This window comes from Stegodyphus dumicola, chromosome 3 (genome assembly GCF_044657685.1).
Source record: "Stegodyphus dumicola isolate Sdum_Otavi_A_Nest chromosome 3, ASM4465768v1".
NCBI classification, from domain to species: Eukaryota; Metazoa; Arthropoda; class Arachnida; order Araneae; family Eresidae; genus Stegodyphus; species Stegodyphus dumicola.
This window is the reverse complement of record NC_140770.1, coordinates 57,120,164-57,135,401: the sequence shown is the minus strand read 5'-3', so window position 1 is coordinate 57,135,401 and position 15,238 is coordinate 57,120,164. Positions and strand designations below refer to the sequence as shown.

The 15,238-nt window shown below is 31.5% G+C and overlaps 1 protein-coding gene across 2 annotated transcripts in view; it reads right to left on the bottom strand.

Moving 5' to 3' along the window:
- Positions 1–15,238, bottom strand: part of LOC118192220 (U11/U12 small nuclear ribonucleoprotein 48 kDa protein-like) — a 42,017-nt gene that overhangs the window by 22,196 nt on the left and 4,583 nt on the right. For both annotated transcript variants that reach the window (XM_085812923.1, XM_035363134.2), the window contains exons 3-4: positions 14,425–14,491; positions 8,041–8,097 (exon numbers count right to left, since the gene is read on the bottom strand). In XM_085812923.1, coding sequence (XP_085669049.1) covers positions 8,041–8,097; positions 14,425–14,491 — 124 coding nt within the window. The remainder of the gene's footprint in view (positions 1–8,040; positions 8,098–14,424; positions 14,492–15,238) is intronic.

The window sequence follows — 15,238 nt, the reverse complement described above, 5'->3', positions numbered from 1 at the left end:
TTTTCGGGGGGGGGGGGGGGGTAGGGGTAACTGCGTTTTGTCAATATAGCAGTTTTCCCAGCAAAATATTCCTTATGCTTACTGTTTTCAATTTTCCATCAATGGGAAAAAGAAGCTATATATATGTGTGTGTATATATATTTCATAAATTGCTACCAAAATTGTATTAAATAAAATAATAAATAGAATTTTCTTGTTTTCTTAACAATAAATTGAATTTTTTGGCACGTTTATATATGTTGTTATTTTAAATAAATTGTATGCACAATTGCATAAAATATAATAATTCATGTATATATTAAATACGTTCTATTGAATTATGTTGTAATTTTAAATGAATTACAGACAAACTATGTTATAGTATACTATAATAAATACAAATTTATATTAAATTGACATTAAATATAAAAATTAAAAATTCAACAACTTGTATTGTAGATACTGAATGAATTACTGATTTATGGTTTACTACAATCAGTTTCATTTTTATGGATGTTTATAATATTTGGCAACAAATTGCACTTTCTTGAGTCCAAACTGTGCCAACACTATGTTCTCTCCCCAAGGCCAGTTTAAAAGACAAGAAACAAAAACGAAATATAAATTAAGCTTATGTCAACATATAATAGTCATATTATTAAATAAAATGTTCAAAATAAAAGTAAGTGCTTAAATGACTGCTTAAGATTTTAAATAATATTTTAATGCCCACAAATATGTCTGCTCAGAATAAAATTATCATACACCAGGAATGCATTCTATGACTGAAGAGAGAGAAAAAAATGTTTTATAATCCTTGTAGGAAAGACAGATACACAAAACTCAGTAAAAGAATGAAGCAGCAGTAACAGATAATAGGATTTTGGGGCATCAAAATTGAAAGGTGACATGCAAGTTTTCTCAAAGAGCATTAATTCAAAGTTGGCAACATGTATTCTGCATCTTTATCTTCCATAATAAAAGTATGTATCCTGCATCTTAGATGCAGGACTTTTATTATAGAACAGATACAAAGATACCAATGAGAGACTTAACACATATGTACTTTGAAACTGCAATAAAAGCATGAAATGCAAACCACCATGAGGAACAAAGTGACAAAACATCATTTGGCAAACATTTTCCAAGATCCCTGGATCCAAGGCTATGAATCCACTGCATAACACCCTAGAGTTCATCTAGTGAAATAATCATACAGGCAAAAATGTCATCTTTCAAAATCAGTACACAAAATAATCCAATGGCTTCAAATTGAGAAACTGGGCAGGCCATTTAATGGAGGCACAGTATCCATCCAATAGCTGCCATGTATGCGAAGATGAGAACTCCATATAAAATATGCAAGCACTACATCATACATAACCCAAACAGACTAGCAAGTAATAAAAGGAACATTTTCCTGCACGCCCAGTGTATTTTCAAGAAAGGTGTCAATCTGTGTGGAGCTGCAGACAGCAAGTAGGATCTGATGAAGGGACAAAACTATGCCACATTACATATTCAAGTAGAAATGTCCTTAATGTTGGCTTTGAATGGAGCCAATGGAGATGCCCATTCCTAGTTATGTGTATTATGCAGTGAACAGACAAAAGCCCACTGGACATAAGTGCATGCGACAAACACACACACACAAACAAACAAACAAACAAAAACACCACTGTGATAATTGCCCATGCAGCAAATACTCACACCAGTGAAAGCACACAATGATAAAAACCCACACTGCCCCAAACCCACATCGATGTATATGCTACAATGAAATTAGCATTTTTCTCCATTTTTTTTTTCAGTTATAGAATGCAGATTCATGAAAATAATTAAATTAAATTAATAACAAAAAATTGAACAATAACTTAAAGAAACGGAACACATTTTATTTTGCGCTATGGCTTAATTAAAACCCTATATGTATATATTGTGTTTTAACAAAAATTTCCCGCCACCATAAATTTCGCCTGCGCAAACAGTTCATATTGGAATGCTTAATATACTTTATCAAATGATTTTTGACATTTGAAAGAAAGAGACTTACTTTAGAACACTGTGTTATAATTTGTAAAAAAATATCAATATCATTAAGTACAAGTGTCTGAAATGGAATTTTCACACTACCAAATTAGAACCATAATTTACTTCCAGTTCTGTTGCAAAAAGTCAGCTACAGAATGTCACCAAATCATGTCTGTAACTTTAGGTACTAATATTGTATCATATGATGATGTGACAGTTTGGTACTGAAAGTTAAAAAAACAAGGACTATGACATTCAAGAAGCAGAGTGCTCTGATTGATCTACTGATGTTGACGAGGCCCGCTTGCAAGAACTTGTGGAAGAAGATCAGTACACAACCAGTCGAAGGCTTGTAAAGGAATTAGACATAAATGCTGTGTCCATTAGTCATTCTGTGCTTCACATAAACTTAACGTACAAGTTCAGTCACTGGGTGCCGCATGAGCTGACTCAAGAAGATAAGGAGAGACATGTTCGGGCCTGCACTAATCTGCTCAATGCAAGAATATCAATGCACGAATGACATTCTGGACCAGACTGTCACTTGTGATGAAAAGTGGATTTACTTCAAGAACACAGGCCGGAAAGGGGGTTGGTCTGCACCTGGTGAGCCCATCAGCAGTATCGCAAAGCACAATTTGACTAACAAAAAGATCATGCTTCATATCTAATGAGATTCCCATGGTATTATTATCTACAAACAGTATCTGGAAAAAGGGAAAACCTTCGACAGTTAGGCGTACAGAGAGATGCTACTTTGTGTTGACCCTGCTATCAAGAAAAAACATCGAATTGAGTTCCCGCACAAAAAGGTAATGTTCCATCAAGATAAAGCAAGACCACATGTCTCTTCATTCACTAGCTGAATTCTGTACGGACGTGAATGGAATCTTTTGCCACACCCACCATATAGCCCCAACATCGCTCCTTCTGACTTCTACCTTTTTCCGCATCCTCAACTACATCTTCCTGGTGTTATCTTTCATTCTGCACAAGACATCCAAAACGAGATTGATCTGTTTTTGGACTCGTGGCCACCAAGTTTCTGAACCGAAGGCTTTAAAAAACTAAACTACCAAAACATTGGCAGAAAATCATACATTTAAGTGGTGATTACTATCCGCAATAAAGGTACTCCTTTCATGTTTTCCCCCCTTCTATCTTTTATAAGAAGAAAGCAGAAAACTTTTGTTATGACCAAATAGAAAAGAGAGTCAATCAAAATTAAATTAATATAACTAAAAACATATATCTATATGTAACTTTATTTACACAACAAAGGGAAGTGTCCCTCATATAAGTCAGATAAAGTGAAGTGAAAGGGAATGCTGGCCACACTACTTCTTTTAATTTTATAAAATTATAAGGAGTATAAAATGCTTGTAATTTCCATCATGTACAGAGAATAATTTATCAATTGCTCCAGTTCAGAAAATTTTGTTTATAATGAATTTAATATGGAGAAAGCAAACTTTTATTTCAATGAAAGAGATAAAAGTACCCCATTCTGTTATGATTAGAAATACTTTTGTGTATGCTATCAGAAGTACTGTTTTAATAGTAAATAAAAAACAAGATTTCAAATTACTTAAATTTTGACTACTTCAATTTTACATAAATTAATTTCATTTCCACTTGAAATTTCATATTTAATCATAATAATTATTATATGAAAAATTTTTCAGAAGTCATAACTATTTTGGATTTCCTGAAAAAATACACTCTTTTTAAGTGGGCCATACATCTTGTTGGCTTTTGTCTTGCAGTTTTCTAACTGGTCGCTCACTATTCAGGTGGGGAACCATTTGTGTTCCTTTTCTTTTGCCTCTAGTTCAGTGAAAAAGCATTTAAAGAGAGGATAGCCTTGCTTAACTGCTTTATACTCTTTCGAACCTAGAGTGCCAAAAAACAGCCCCAGAGGAGAAGGGAGGGACAAGAGAGAAATATATTTGGGAAAGTTTTATATTCATTCATTACAAAGAAATAAAGTTATAAGAATTTTGACTCCCATACGACAAAAATTAAACAGGATATTTACTGTCAAAATTTGCAATTTTTGATGTCATTTACAACTTGTCTTGAGGAATCAGTTAATTAAGTTAAAATAATTTTAGGAAATAAAATTAAATGAAGTGTAGCAAAAGATGTGAGTAATTTAACAGGCCATAAAAGAAAGTCACGTGGTGTCCACAACAGATTTTTTAAGCAACTTGTACTCACATAAATAAAAGAAAAAGGAATTCCCTCCCTCCATCCCTTTTGCCAACTATGAATACAAATTTTTCTATTTAGGTGACTCTATAAAAGAAAATATAGAGATATATCTTATAATTTTTAGATTGATCTTCTTATGATTACTGACTAACACTTAATAATCTTGCAAAATATTACCTATAGTATAATCTTCGTATGCATAAAATTGCATATACTCACAGAACTGTGAAGTACAATTAGGATGCCAAGATCAGTCCATATTATGAACATAAATAAATTATACGAAATCTAAAGTAATTACAGTACGAAGTCTAAAATAAGATATAACTTGGCGGGACTTCCACGATTCCAGATTTGGGATTTTTGCTGATGTATGATAATCATGATCACTGAGATGTGGGGATTATAAAATAAAAAATACGAAATAATGAAGCACTCAGCACCTTAAGGGAATCAAAATTTACAAAAAAACTCAATATTTATGTGTTTACTTTATTAAATATTTCTTTCAATGTAAGTTGTTTAAATTGCTTTGTTTTTGTGCTAATATGTTCTCTTTATATTTATAGACATAATTTCTGGTCAAGTAACAAAGTTCCATGATTCGAATTCTCTAACTACCCTGTTGAGAATTTCCACTAAACTCTCGATTGGAATTTTTATTTTTATTTTTAACAATCTCTCTGTCACTTTCTTCACTGGTATTAGTGATATTGTGAAATTTTCTGGATTTAGAGTCATATTACAGATTTTACCCTCCATTAGTTGACTGATAATTAGGGCACTGTCATCACTATGAAAAGCTTATATCGTCATCTATTACCACTTCTTCACAAATTCCATAATTTGGAAAATTTTGCCTTTTGTTTGCAATATCTGACTTTCAGATTCACGACTATCAAAATAAAGCTTAGCTAGCATCCGCTGTATACTATTGGGAATGTACACAGTGTTTGCACATTTTTTAGATGACTTTGCTTTGCTTTAAAAAAAAAAAAAAAACTACTTGGAAATTTTTTTAAACTACAGCTATATTTTTGAAAGTGTAAGTTATTGTCTGCTATTTGACAATTTTACTTTCATACAAAATGGTACTTTTAAATGATCAGTGTTAACTGTAAACAAAGTGATTAATGCCGATTTGAATCTTAAAAAGCCGAAAAAACGTAATGTGCATCATCTTTCTCCACCACATATCACCAAAAGCAGAACATGCTGCAGAACTCTCTATGAGAAACAATTATTCTGACAAAAAATGGAAAAGTGTTGTCACAACAGCTGAATCTTGGGTATATTTAAATAACCACAATAAAATTTATTATCATCAAAGAGAAAAAAAAATCTTAGAACATGTTTCAAAGAATGTAAAGAAGTTTTACAAAGGAATTTATGATTGTTGCTCCTTTTTCATATAACAGCAAATTAAAAGTAAAGAGAGTGGAAGAAAACGTTAAGATCAACTCCACATATTATCGGGAACATATTTTACACCCAATTTTCAAATATAAAATACCTTCTTTTTACATACAGTGCCATCAATCAACTGCATCAAGACAAAGCAAGCAGCTGCATGTCAAAATCCAATGTTAATTTCCTAGATAAAATGCAACAGTAAATGTGTATCAAGGCCATACCCTTCACACATATCCCTACTAAATCTCCTTATGTATCATCCATGGATTTTTGTGCATTTGGACTTTTAGAAAACGGACTGTCCAGATGTTGACCTACAAACCTCCTTGGACTTTGGAAAGCTGTTCAAGAGGAATGGGATAAAATACTGTTTATGCTAGTAAAAAAAGCTTTATTGTCATGGAAATTACAGTGTACAAATATAGTGAAGAATAAAGGTTATCAAATGGAACATTTAAAACACAAAAATTTTAGGTAAAATTTTTCTTTAAATCACTATGAAAATTGTCTAAACAATGTGCAAACAGCCTCTGTATCATAAGATTGGCAACTAAAGACATTCTGTTTCGCTAAATTTTGTTTTGCTTCAATTGCACACTGATGAAGTTAAACCTCCACTACATCAGATTAATTATATATTATACTTACGTCTCTTTCTGGAACATGTTTAAGGCTTATCTGAGTAACAAATAAATAAATTTCCACATACACTTAAGGCTTGTCCGGGGCCGGCACTAGATAATTTGCGGTTAGGTGCAGTCTTTGTGGGTCCTAAATTTTGATATCTCCCTCTCTTAATTCAAAACATTTTACCACCCCTAAATTTTGCATCTCAGTGCCCTACATTTTAAAGATTTGGCCATACTTTAATTTTGTAGCTCGGTGCTACTCTAAATTCTAAAAAAATTTGCTCTTTCTAAATTCTGCTGCACCAACTCTGGTGTGGTACAGGGCTTATATGAATTACCAATCAGTTATTCTCAATTCAGACAGCACTGAATATAAACTTTTTGCTTTCTCATTTACAAAATCTATTTTCCACATATGGAAATTAATTTACATTAAATTTCTTCTCATCAACACACAATACTTTGCAGCGCAGTTAGCTGAAGTCTGTAATCTTCACCAAGCTTAATGTCAATATACATGCTCTTTGGTATTCAGTTACTAATATTTATGAAAAAAGGGAAAATGTTCAGACATCATGGGCAGAGTCATTTCTCAAACTGTCATGTATTGATAGTCATGCAGTGAAGAAAGCAAAAAGTAATAAATAATGATTTGCCAGGTTGGCATTGGGTACAAATTATTCACTAGGTGCAAAATTAACAATACTGATGTAGAATGTTTTGATTTGAGATGTATGCCAAGCAACAAGATGGCTACAGAGCCAAATTATTATCATACAGATTCCTACTAACGAATGCATGTTTCTTCAATATAAAGGTATTTTATTTAGTGTCAAAGGGAAATTAAGAGTCAGGACTCTCCACGTGTGTTATTGTGGAAAATATCAAACGTGCATACATAGAAAAAAAATAGCACAAAAAATTCTTTTCAAAAGGGGATTGGTGGTTTTGCAGAGGTCCAGATTTTAGATCATTCCAGATATTTGACATCTAGATTTTGGATTTTGTACTGTATGCATATTAGTTAACTACCTACAACAGTATTAGGTAATAATACATGGATGAAAGAAAGACTTCGCATTTTATTGAGCTATATGCCAATCTATAATATTATATCAAATGCATTTTTCTAGTATAACAAATGCTCTGCTGTAGAAGCAAATAAATTTATAACACTGATCCTTCTTCTACGGTGCTAATTCAAGTAAATTCATGAACAGATATTTGCTGCCTGAAATAAACAATTTATTTATTCACTGTTTTCACTAGCACTCTTACATTACATTCTTTGAAAAAAGGATACTGATTCAAACATGAAAAGTTCAAAAACAACAAATGAGTAAAGGAACAAATTATAGAAGTTTCATAATTACAGTTTGTATCAACCACTAAAATTTTTGGCATCAAGATAAATGTAAATTATTTTTGCAGAGACATTTTTTAACTTATGTTTATTAATTTTAATACCTATCATGAATCAGTACTTCTCAGCTCCTATAAATCAATGCCTATATATGTCACAAATATATACTAAGCAGACTCAGAAGAACTAAATATACAGGTGAAATGAAAAGTTACAAGGTTTCATATAAATTCTTAAATAATAACATGAGTTTTTCCTGAGTTGACAGTACCTTATTTCTTACACTACTTTACAATTCTACAGAAGTCAACCAATTAGTAACACATATCTCATACACAATATAATATCATGTCATAGAATATCTTCTCTAACTCATTCATTCGTGAATAAAATGGAGGTTCTCATACTTACTTTTTTCAAAGTTCTCACCAGTACTTTCTAGCAAAATACTTGCTTGTAATTCTTTATCTATGAAATAAAAATCAAAAATATAATATTTTTTTCATTTGTATGAAATATGTATACAGTCAAAAGTCGTTAATCCGGACTCATCGGGACTTCGGCGATTCCGGATTATCGATTTTTCCGGATTATAGATCATAAGTTTAAATCTCGTAAGATGGCATGCAGAAATTCTAAAATTAAAAATATGAAACCGTAATTTATGAAATAAAGAACAATTATGATCTAAAAGGTATCAAAATTTACAAAAAAAAAAAAAAAAAAAAAAAAAAAAAAAACCCTTACTATTTATTTGTTTACTTTATGAAACATTTCTTTCAATGTAAGTTGTTTAAGTTGCTTCATTTTATGTGATAATACTTTCTCTTTAATTCTATAAACAGACATAATTTCTTGTTCAGTTACAAAGTTCCACTGTTCAAGTCCCGTTAATTACTGTACCGAGAATACCGCCTAACTTGTCAATCGAAATGTTTTTGTTTTCACTAACCTCTCTGTCACATTCTTTATCCATTTTTTGTAGCAATTCCACTTTTTGTTTGTTGGACATCGAAACATACTTTCGTTTTGTAGATCCTTTGGAAGTTCCAGCATCAGAAATTCTATTTGACATAATAGAAAGTTCAAGTTTACTTTTATAAAATTGCTCTTACAGTCTGCAAAAAATAATAAGCGGGATCCAATTCGAAGATTAAGGAACAACGCAATCATTAACATTAACTGAAATAGATAATTAGATAATTTTAGCTTACACCGTCCGTTATACATTAAACGCGCAGGCGGAAACGTATTCTGCACTTGCGCACACGCATATGCGCAGTAGTCAAGGTCTTACGCGCACGCGTAAAACGCCTGTGCGCATGTGCCAACACGGCGCATGCGCAGAAAGTTTTTAGCTTTGAGGTCCGGATTATAGATCATTCCGGATTATGGGTGTCCGAATTAATGACTTTTGACTGTATTGACAATAAAAGTTGCCATTACTAATTCTTATAAAAACATTTAAAGCTATAAATTGAACATTAAAATTAAGAATCTATATTATGGCACAGCACATGAAGCACATCAATCCAAGGAAAATGATGGCTTTATGGAGAATTTTATAACAGTAACAAGCTGACATTAACATTAAACAACAGGAAAAACTATTGGAAAAAAAAAAAAAAAAACCTTGCAGACAGCTCACTTAATCTCTAGAAATAAAATAAGGGTGAATTATAAGCATTCAAAAGCTTTACTCAGCCATATATAGGTTCATTAATAATAAACAATTGGGAATATTTTACCTTCATAAAAAAATTTGAAAGTAATGTGTAAAACAAGAATTTATCAATCAATGCACCAGTTCTCAAACCTACTCAGCCATATGCAATCAGCTCCAAACATCTCTACGAGGTAAATATCCTACAGTAATAGGATTAAGTCCTTTATCTTGGGGTGATCCTCAGTAAAACTCTATCATGGTACCCTCACATAACATCTATCCTTAATAAGTTTTGAGTTTTGAAACAGTGTACTTTCAATAGACAACAAGTTGCTTATTTATAAAGCCGTATTGCGTCCCATACTATGCTACGCCTGCCCGGTCTGGGCATATACATGCAAACCTTATAGAAAAAAATTGCAACAGGCACAAAATTGTGTCCTAAGACAGATTACCAATTCGCCCTGGTATGTTCGAAATCAAAAGTTACATGAAGAATTGGGTATAGAACAACTTAAGTATTTTTACTGCCAGCTCGCCCGGAACTTCTACGCCAATCTTATTAATATCAACAACCCAGTTATAAGGATTTACAATTATGACTTTAATGACCCAAATAATAGTAAACGGCCTATTGGCCATACTTAGCACCCATATTGTATAACTAAATTAATCTAATACGTACCTCTTAATATTGTATAATAGATTTAAGGTTTACTTATTATTAATGCACCGAGAAACTCAAACTACTTTGCCTATTATTTATACGAATGTTTTTCCTACATTAGGCTATAGCCAGCTCATTTTTCTTTTCTTGGCCTTCCCAGATAGCACTTCAGGTCTATTGAAACTTGACACACACTTTAGTCTTTTTAGAAATTTATCTATCTTATTTCTATTCTTATAATTTTGAAAAATGTTGAAAACATGATTTAATTATATATATATATATAAATTCTAAATATATACTAGTTATTCAGATAGTATTCAAAATAACATGTTTGTTCTACAAGGGGTAGGGTCCTTGACCTGCACACCCTAGTGCGTCAATAATAGGATTACACAATCACACGTTCCATCTGTATTCAACTCTGTTGCCTATACAGTCAAAAGTCGTTAATTCGGACACCCATAATCCGGAATGATCTATAATCCGGACCTCAAAGCTACAAACTTTCTGCGCATGCATCGCTTTGACGCACGCGCATAGGCGTTTACGCATGTGCGTTTGATGCATAACGGATGGTATAAGCTAAGCTAAAATTATCTAATTCAGTTAATGTTGCAGATTATGTTGTTCCTTAATCTTCGAATTGGATCCGGCTTATTATTTTTTGCAGACTGTTAGAGCAATTTTATAAAAGTAAGCTTGAACATTCGATTATGTCAAATAGAATTTTCAATATATGTTTACTAATATGTAAAGGATTTACAAAGCGAAAGTATGTTTCGAAATCCGAAATCTGTTTATCAATTTCACGCTGCAAAGCGCATAATGAATTGGAAGTTGATCTGTCAGCACTATCCTTATCTTCACGGAAGATGTTTTTATTTTATTTGGCTTATAATTCCTTACTAAATGTCGTATTTCATCTCGATGTACTTTGATATGATTTAAAGCAATTATAGCACTTGAACAGCAGAACTTTGTAACTAAACAAGAAATTATGTCTGTTTAATAGAATTAAAGAGAAAGTATTATCACATGAAACGAAGCAACTTAAACAACTTACATTGAAAGAAATGTTTAATAAAGTAAACAAATAAATATTAACCTTTTTTTTTTTTTTTGTAAATTTTGATACCCTTTAGATCATAATTGTTCTTTATTTCATAAATTACAGTTTCATATTTTTAATTTTGTAATTTCTGCATGCCATCTTACCAGATTTAAACTGATGATCTATAATCCGGAAAAATCGATAATCCGGAATCGCCAAAGTCCCGGCAAGTCCGGATTAACGACTTTTGACTGTATTCAACATTTTCTTATAGCTCTGTATTGATATGCATATTTCAAATTTGCTTATTTGTTTATTAATGCCCACATTTTTAGATGTTATGTCCCTCAACATCAGCATATGCACTTCCTGCAGTTTCGCTTTGTTCATACAACGCTATTCAATTTTGTCTTTCTCCTGATTGCTCAAAAAGTAGTATGTTCTCAAATCTTGTGTGAACTATAATGTCCTGTCATCATTAACATGTTTCTAAGCTACATTTAAATAGTTCAACAGAATTCATCCCTTTGCCACAGACCTACTTTCTTGCAACGAGTTGGCATCAAAACTCCATATGGCTAATACCCCAGCTCGCGAACAATTGGACTGCCGACCATTCTCAAACCTTTTGAAACCCTGTTCATAATTAAAAATCTAATGCATCCCAGTGATAAAATTTCCCCACTGAGGATAAGTTGCAAAAGACTTTTATAACTACCTTGCAATGTTCTGATGGAGTCTTCTAATCAATCAAAAAAGCCTATTTGCAATAAAAAAATCTCAAAGCTGTTTAATTTGTCTTATTTTTGTTGTCTTAACTGTATCCTTATTTGAGAATCCTAATTATATATTAGCAAATGAAATAAGGGTACTTCCTTGCTAAAGCGGCCCCTGAGAATGAATCACCAATCAACCGACATATCTCACCACAATCTGGCTGCATGTTCTTATACTTCACCACATGATCGTACATTAGCACTGGCGGTATGTGTTTATACCTCACCATGTAATTGCATATTAGTGTCATGTTGCATTTTTGCTCTCGCTGCATGTTCTTACGTTATTCATTCTTTTATCAGGCTTTCGAATTTGCATGCTTTATTTTAAAATATATTCATTGCTTTTTTTGTAAATATGATGTTAACAATCTTTAATTTACCAAGTAATGATGTAGATGCCATATCATTTTTTTCGGGAAAGAGCTCTTTTACCTGACAAATGAGCGCAAAAATTCCTACAACATGAAACTTTATATTAATGACGAAACCATTTGGAGGTAAAATGTTAAAAATTGCAAAAAGGAAATGGGCCTTCATGTTGAAAATTGGTTTAGCAGTTCCAGAATAGAGTTTTTCACTACTATTACATTTACGCATTTTTGGGCGAAGAAGTTGATATCCATGAAATGGTGTAAGAAACAGCTTAATATGTGAGGAAGTGCTACAGTTGACATGCATGTGATAAAATAATATTAATAAGGATAAGGACTCTTAAAATATTACTAGGAAATGACATTGAGTATTATTGTTATTATTATACATTGTGTTTATCTTTACAGTCATGCTTTACCAGCTTGACAGAAGTAGAGCCAAGAACTTGGTGCAAATCTTAAATTCCCAAATATGGTGGGAGGCCGCTATAACAAAGATGTACAACATTAATTTTTTATTTGCTTGAAATAATAATAAGGAAATTTTTCTTCATTCAAGAAATATAAATTAATTAATTAAAATTTTAAAAATCTCTCCTAACAAACTATTTGCATGTTCTTTGGAATTTATCCACTTATTTCTTGAGGTTCACATATACAGTTTGAGAGCCACTGAAAAAATTCAAAAGATGAATTTTTAACTCATAAATTTTGCAAAATAAGAGTTCATAAGGGTAATTAAAGCATAATTAAGGTTTTGCATTAATAATACAGTACAAAGTCCTAAATCCGGACTGGTCGGGACTTCGTTGATTCTCGATTTGAGATTTTTCCCGATAATAGATCATCAATTTAAATCTGGTAAGATGCCATGCAGAAGTTAATATACAAATAAAAATATGAAATCGTAATTTTTGAACTAAAGAACAATTATGATCTAAAGGGTATCAAAATTTACAAAAACAAAGCTTAATATTTATTTGTTTACTTTATTAAACATTTCTTTCAATGTAAGTTTTTAAGATGCTTCCACAAAAAAATCAAAAAGTTGCTCTTTCTTATGTCATATACAGTGAACTTTCCAATGCCATACTCCTTGCATAATTTTGAAACGGATATGAAACATGAAGAAGGTGACAGAAAGGTTAATGAAAAGGAAAAAATTTCAATTGACAAGTTAGTCGGTATTCTCGGCACAGCAATTACGGGACTTGAACAGCAGAACTTTGTAACTGAACAAGAAATTATGCCTGTTTATAGAATTAAAGAAAAAGTATTATTACATAAAACGAAGCAACTTAAACAACTTAGATTGAAAGAAATGTTTAATAAAGTTAATAAAGTAAACAAATAAATATTAAGTTTTTTTTTTTTTTTTTGTAACTTTTGATACCCTTTAGATCATAATTGTTCTTTATTTTATAAATTACGGTTTCATATTTTTAATTTTAGAATTTCTGCATGCCATCTTAAGAGATTTAAACTGATGATCTATAATCCGGAAAAATCGATAATCCGGAATCGCCGAAGTCCCGACGAGCCCGGATTAGCGACTTTTGACTGTATACATTAAAAAAGTTATGCTGACACTTTAAAAAAGTTATTAGCAAAATTGCATAAATACTATAATAAATAAAATTCATATTAAATCTCTTCTACATATATACATTAAATAACTTTGCTATGTTAGTATTGAATGAATAACTATTTACTGTAGTAAGTTTTGCTATCATGCATGCTTTGGATAACAGTTAATGCATGGATAACTCATAACTACCATTCATGCTTTCTATCTTGCTTCTTTTCTTTCATTTGGCTACAAATTGCACTTAAATTTGAATTGCACCAATGCTGTTTTCTCTCACCAAAGTCACTACAGAATAAAAATACCCTATTTCTAATTACTACATAAATTATATGTAGTAATATTTAATTAGAGATTATAAATTTTATATTACCTAGTTAATTTCATTTTGTAATTTCCTTACACTTTTATATCAAGCATTTCCAAAGCAGAGAAAAAGTTTTTATTACCACAGTATTTTTAAAAACGATGAAAGTAAAATTCCTATTTAATGTATAAACTGTTGTGAGGATAAACTTAGTAATATGCCATATATTAATTTAAAACAAAATTAAATACAAATATTAACTGATTAAACATTGGTTTGGTATTCGTATTAAATTCTGTAAATTTAACATTCCTTTATCCCTCATATTTTTAGTTTTTTAGAAAAAAACTTTACCAATATTCGTACCTATTATAACTGGAATAACAGATGTAGCCTTCTGGTAAAAAAATTGTGAACTAGGAGGTTGTTTAACCTGAAATTAGAAAAAAATTAGATAGCAACAATAAATTATTTCAGTTTTTTCCTGCTGAATATTATTAAATTTTCCAAAATAATCAATTCAACTTATTTACAATTTTAATGAACTTTTGTTTAACAAACTCAGTAATTTGAAAGAGGTAATTCTGTTCTAAATAAAACATTTTTATCTCCAGTGTGCCAGGCTGTTGCCATTCGGGAACACTCTTTATCTCTCATTTTGGCTAATCTTTGGAATATGGTATCAGGTAGTTTGGCGACATTTTGGTAAGGCGATAAAGGTTACTAGCTAGGACTTAAGCAGTGTATATGGAAAAAGTCAAGAGTGTGCGCAATGCCATTTTTGTGCAATTCTGGGATGCTTTTTTAAGTGAAAATAGGTCGACGTGTACATGGATACCATGTATGTACAATTCTTAAAAACGCAGCAAGCAGTGGGCGATTCTGCACTTTCTCCCAATTTCGCACCTTATCTTCGTCATGATTCAGCACTTTTGTTGCATAAAAGTTCTAGCATAAGCATAATTCGGCTAGCAGATTGTTGGAAAAAAATGTTGAGTAAAAAAAAAAAAAAAACATGCCTTTACTTCGTGAAAACAAAATGACATCCAAAAAAAAAAAAAAACTAGCAGGTTGCTGTAGCAGGGTTGATCGCCAAATTTTCGCCAAGTGACCATAATCCGAAGATTAACCCTCATTTTTAATCAATTTCAATCTAATGCAAATAATTTAAAATATTTTG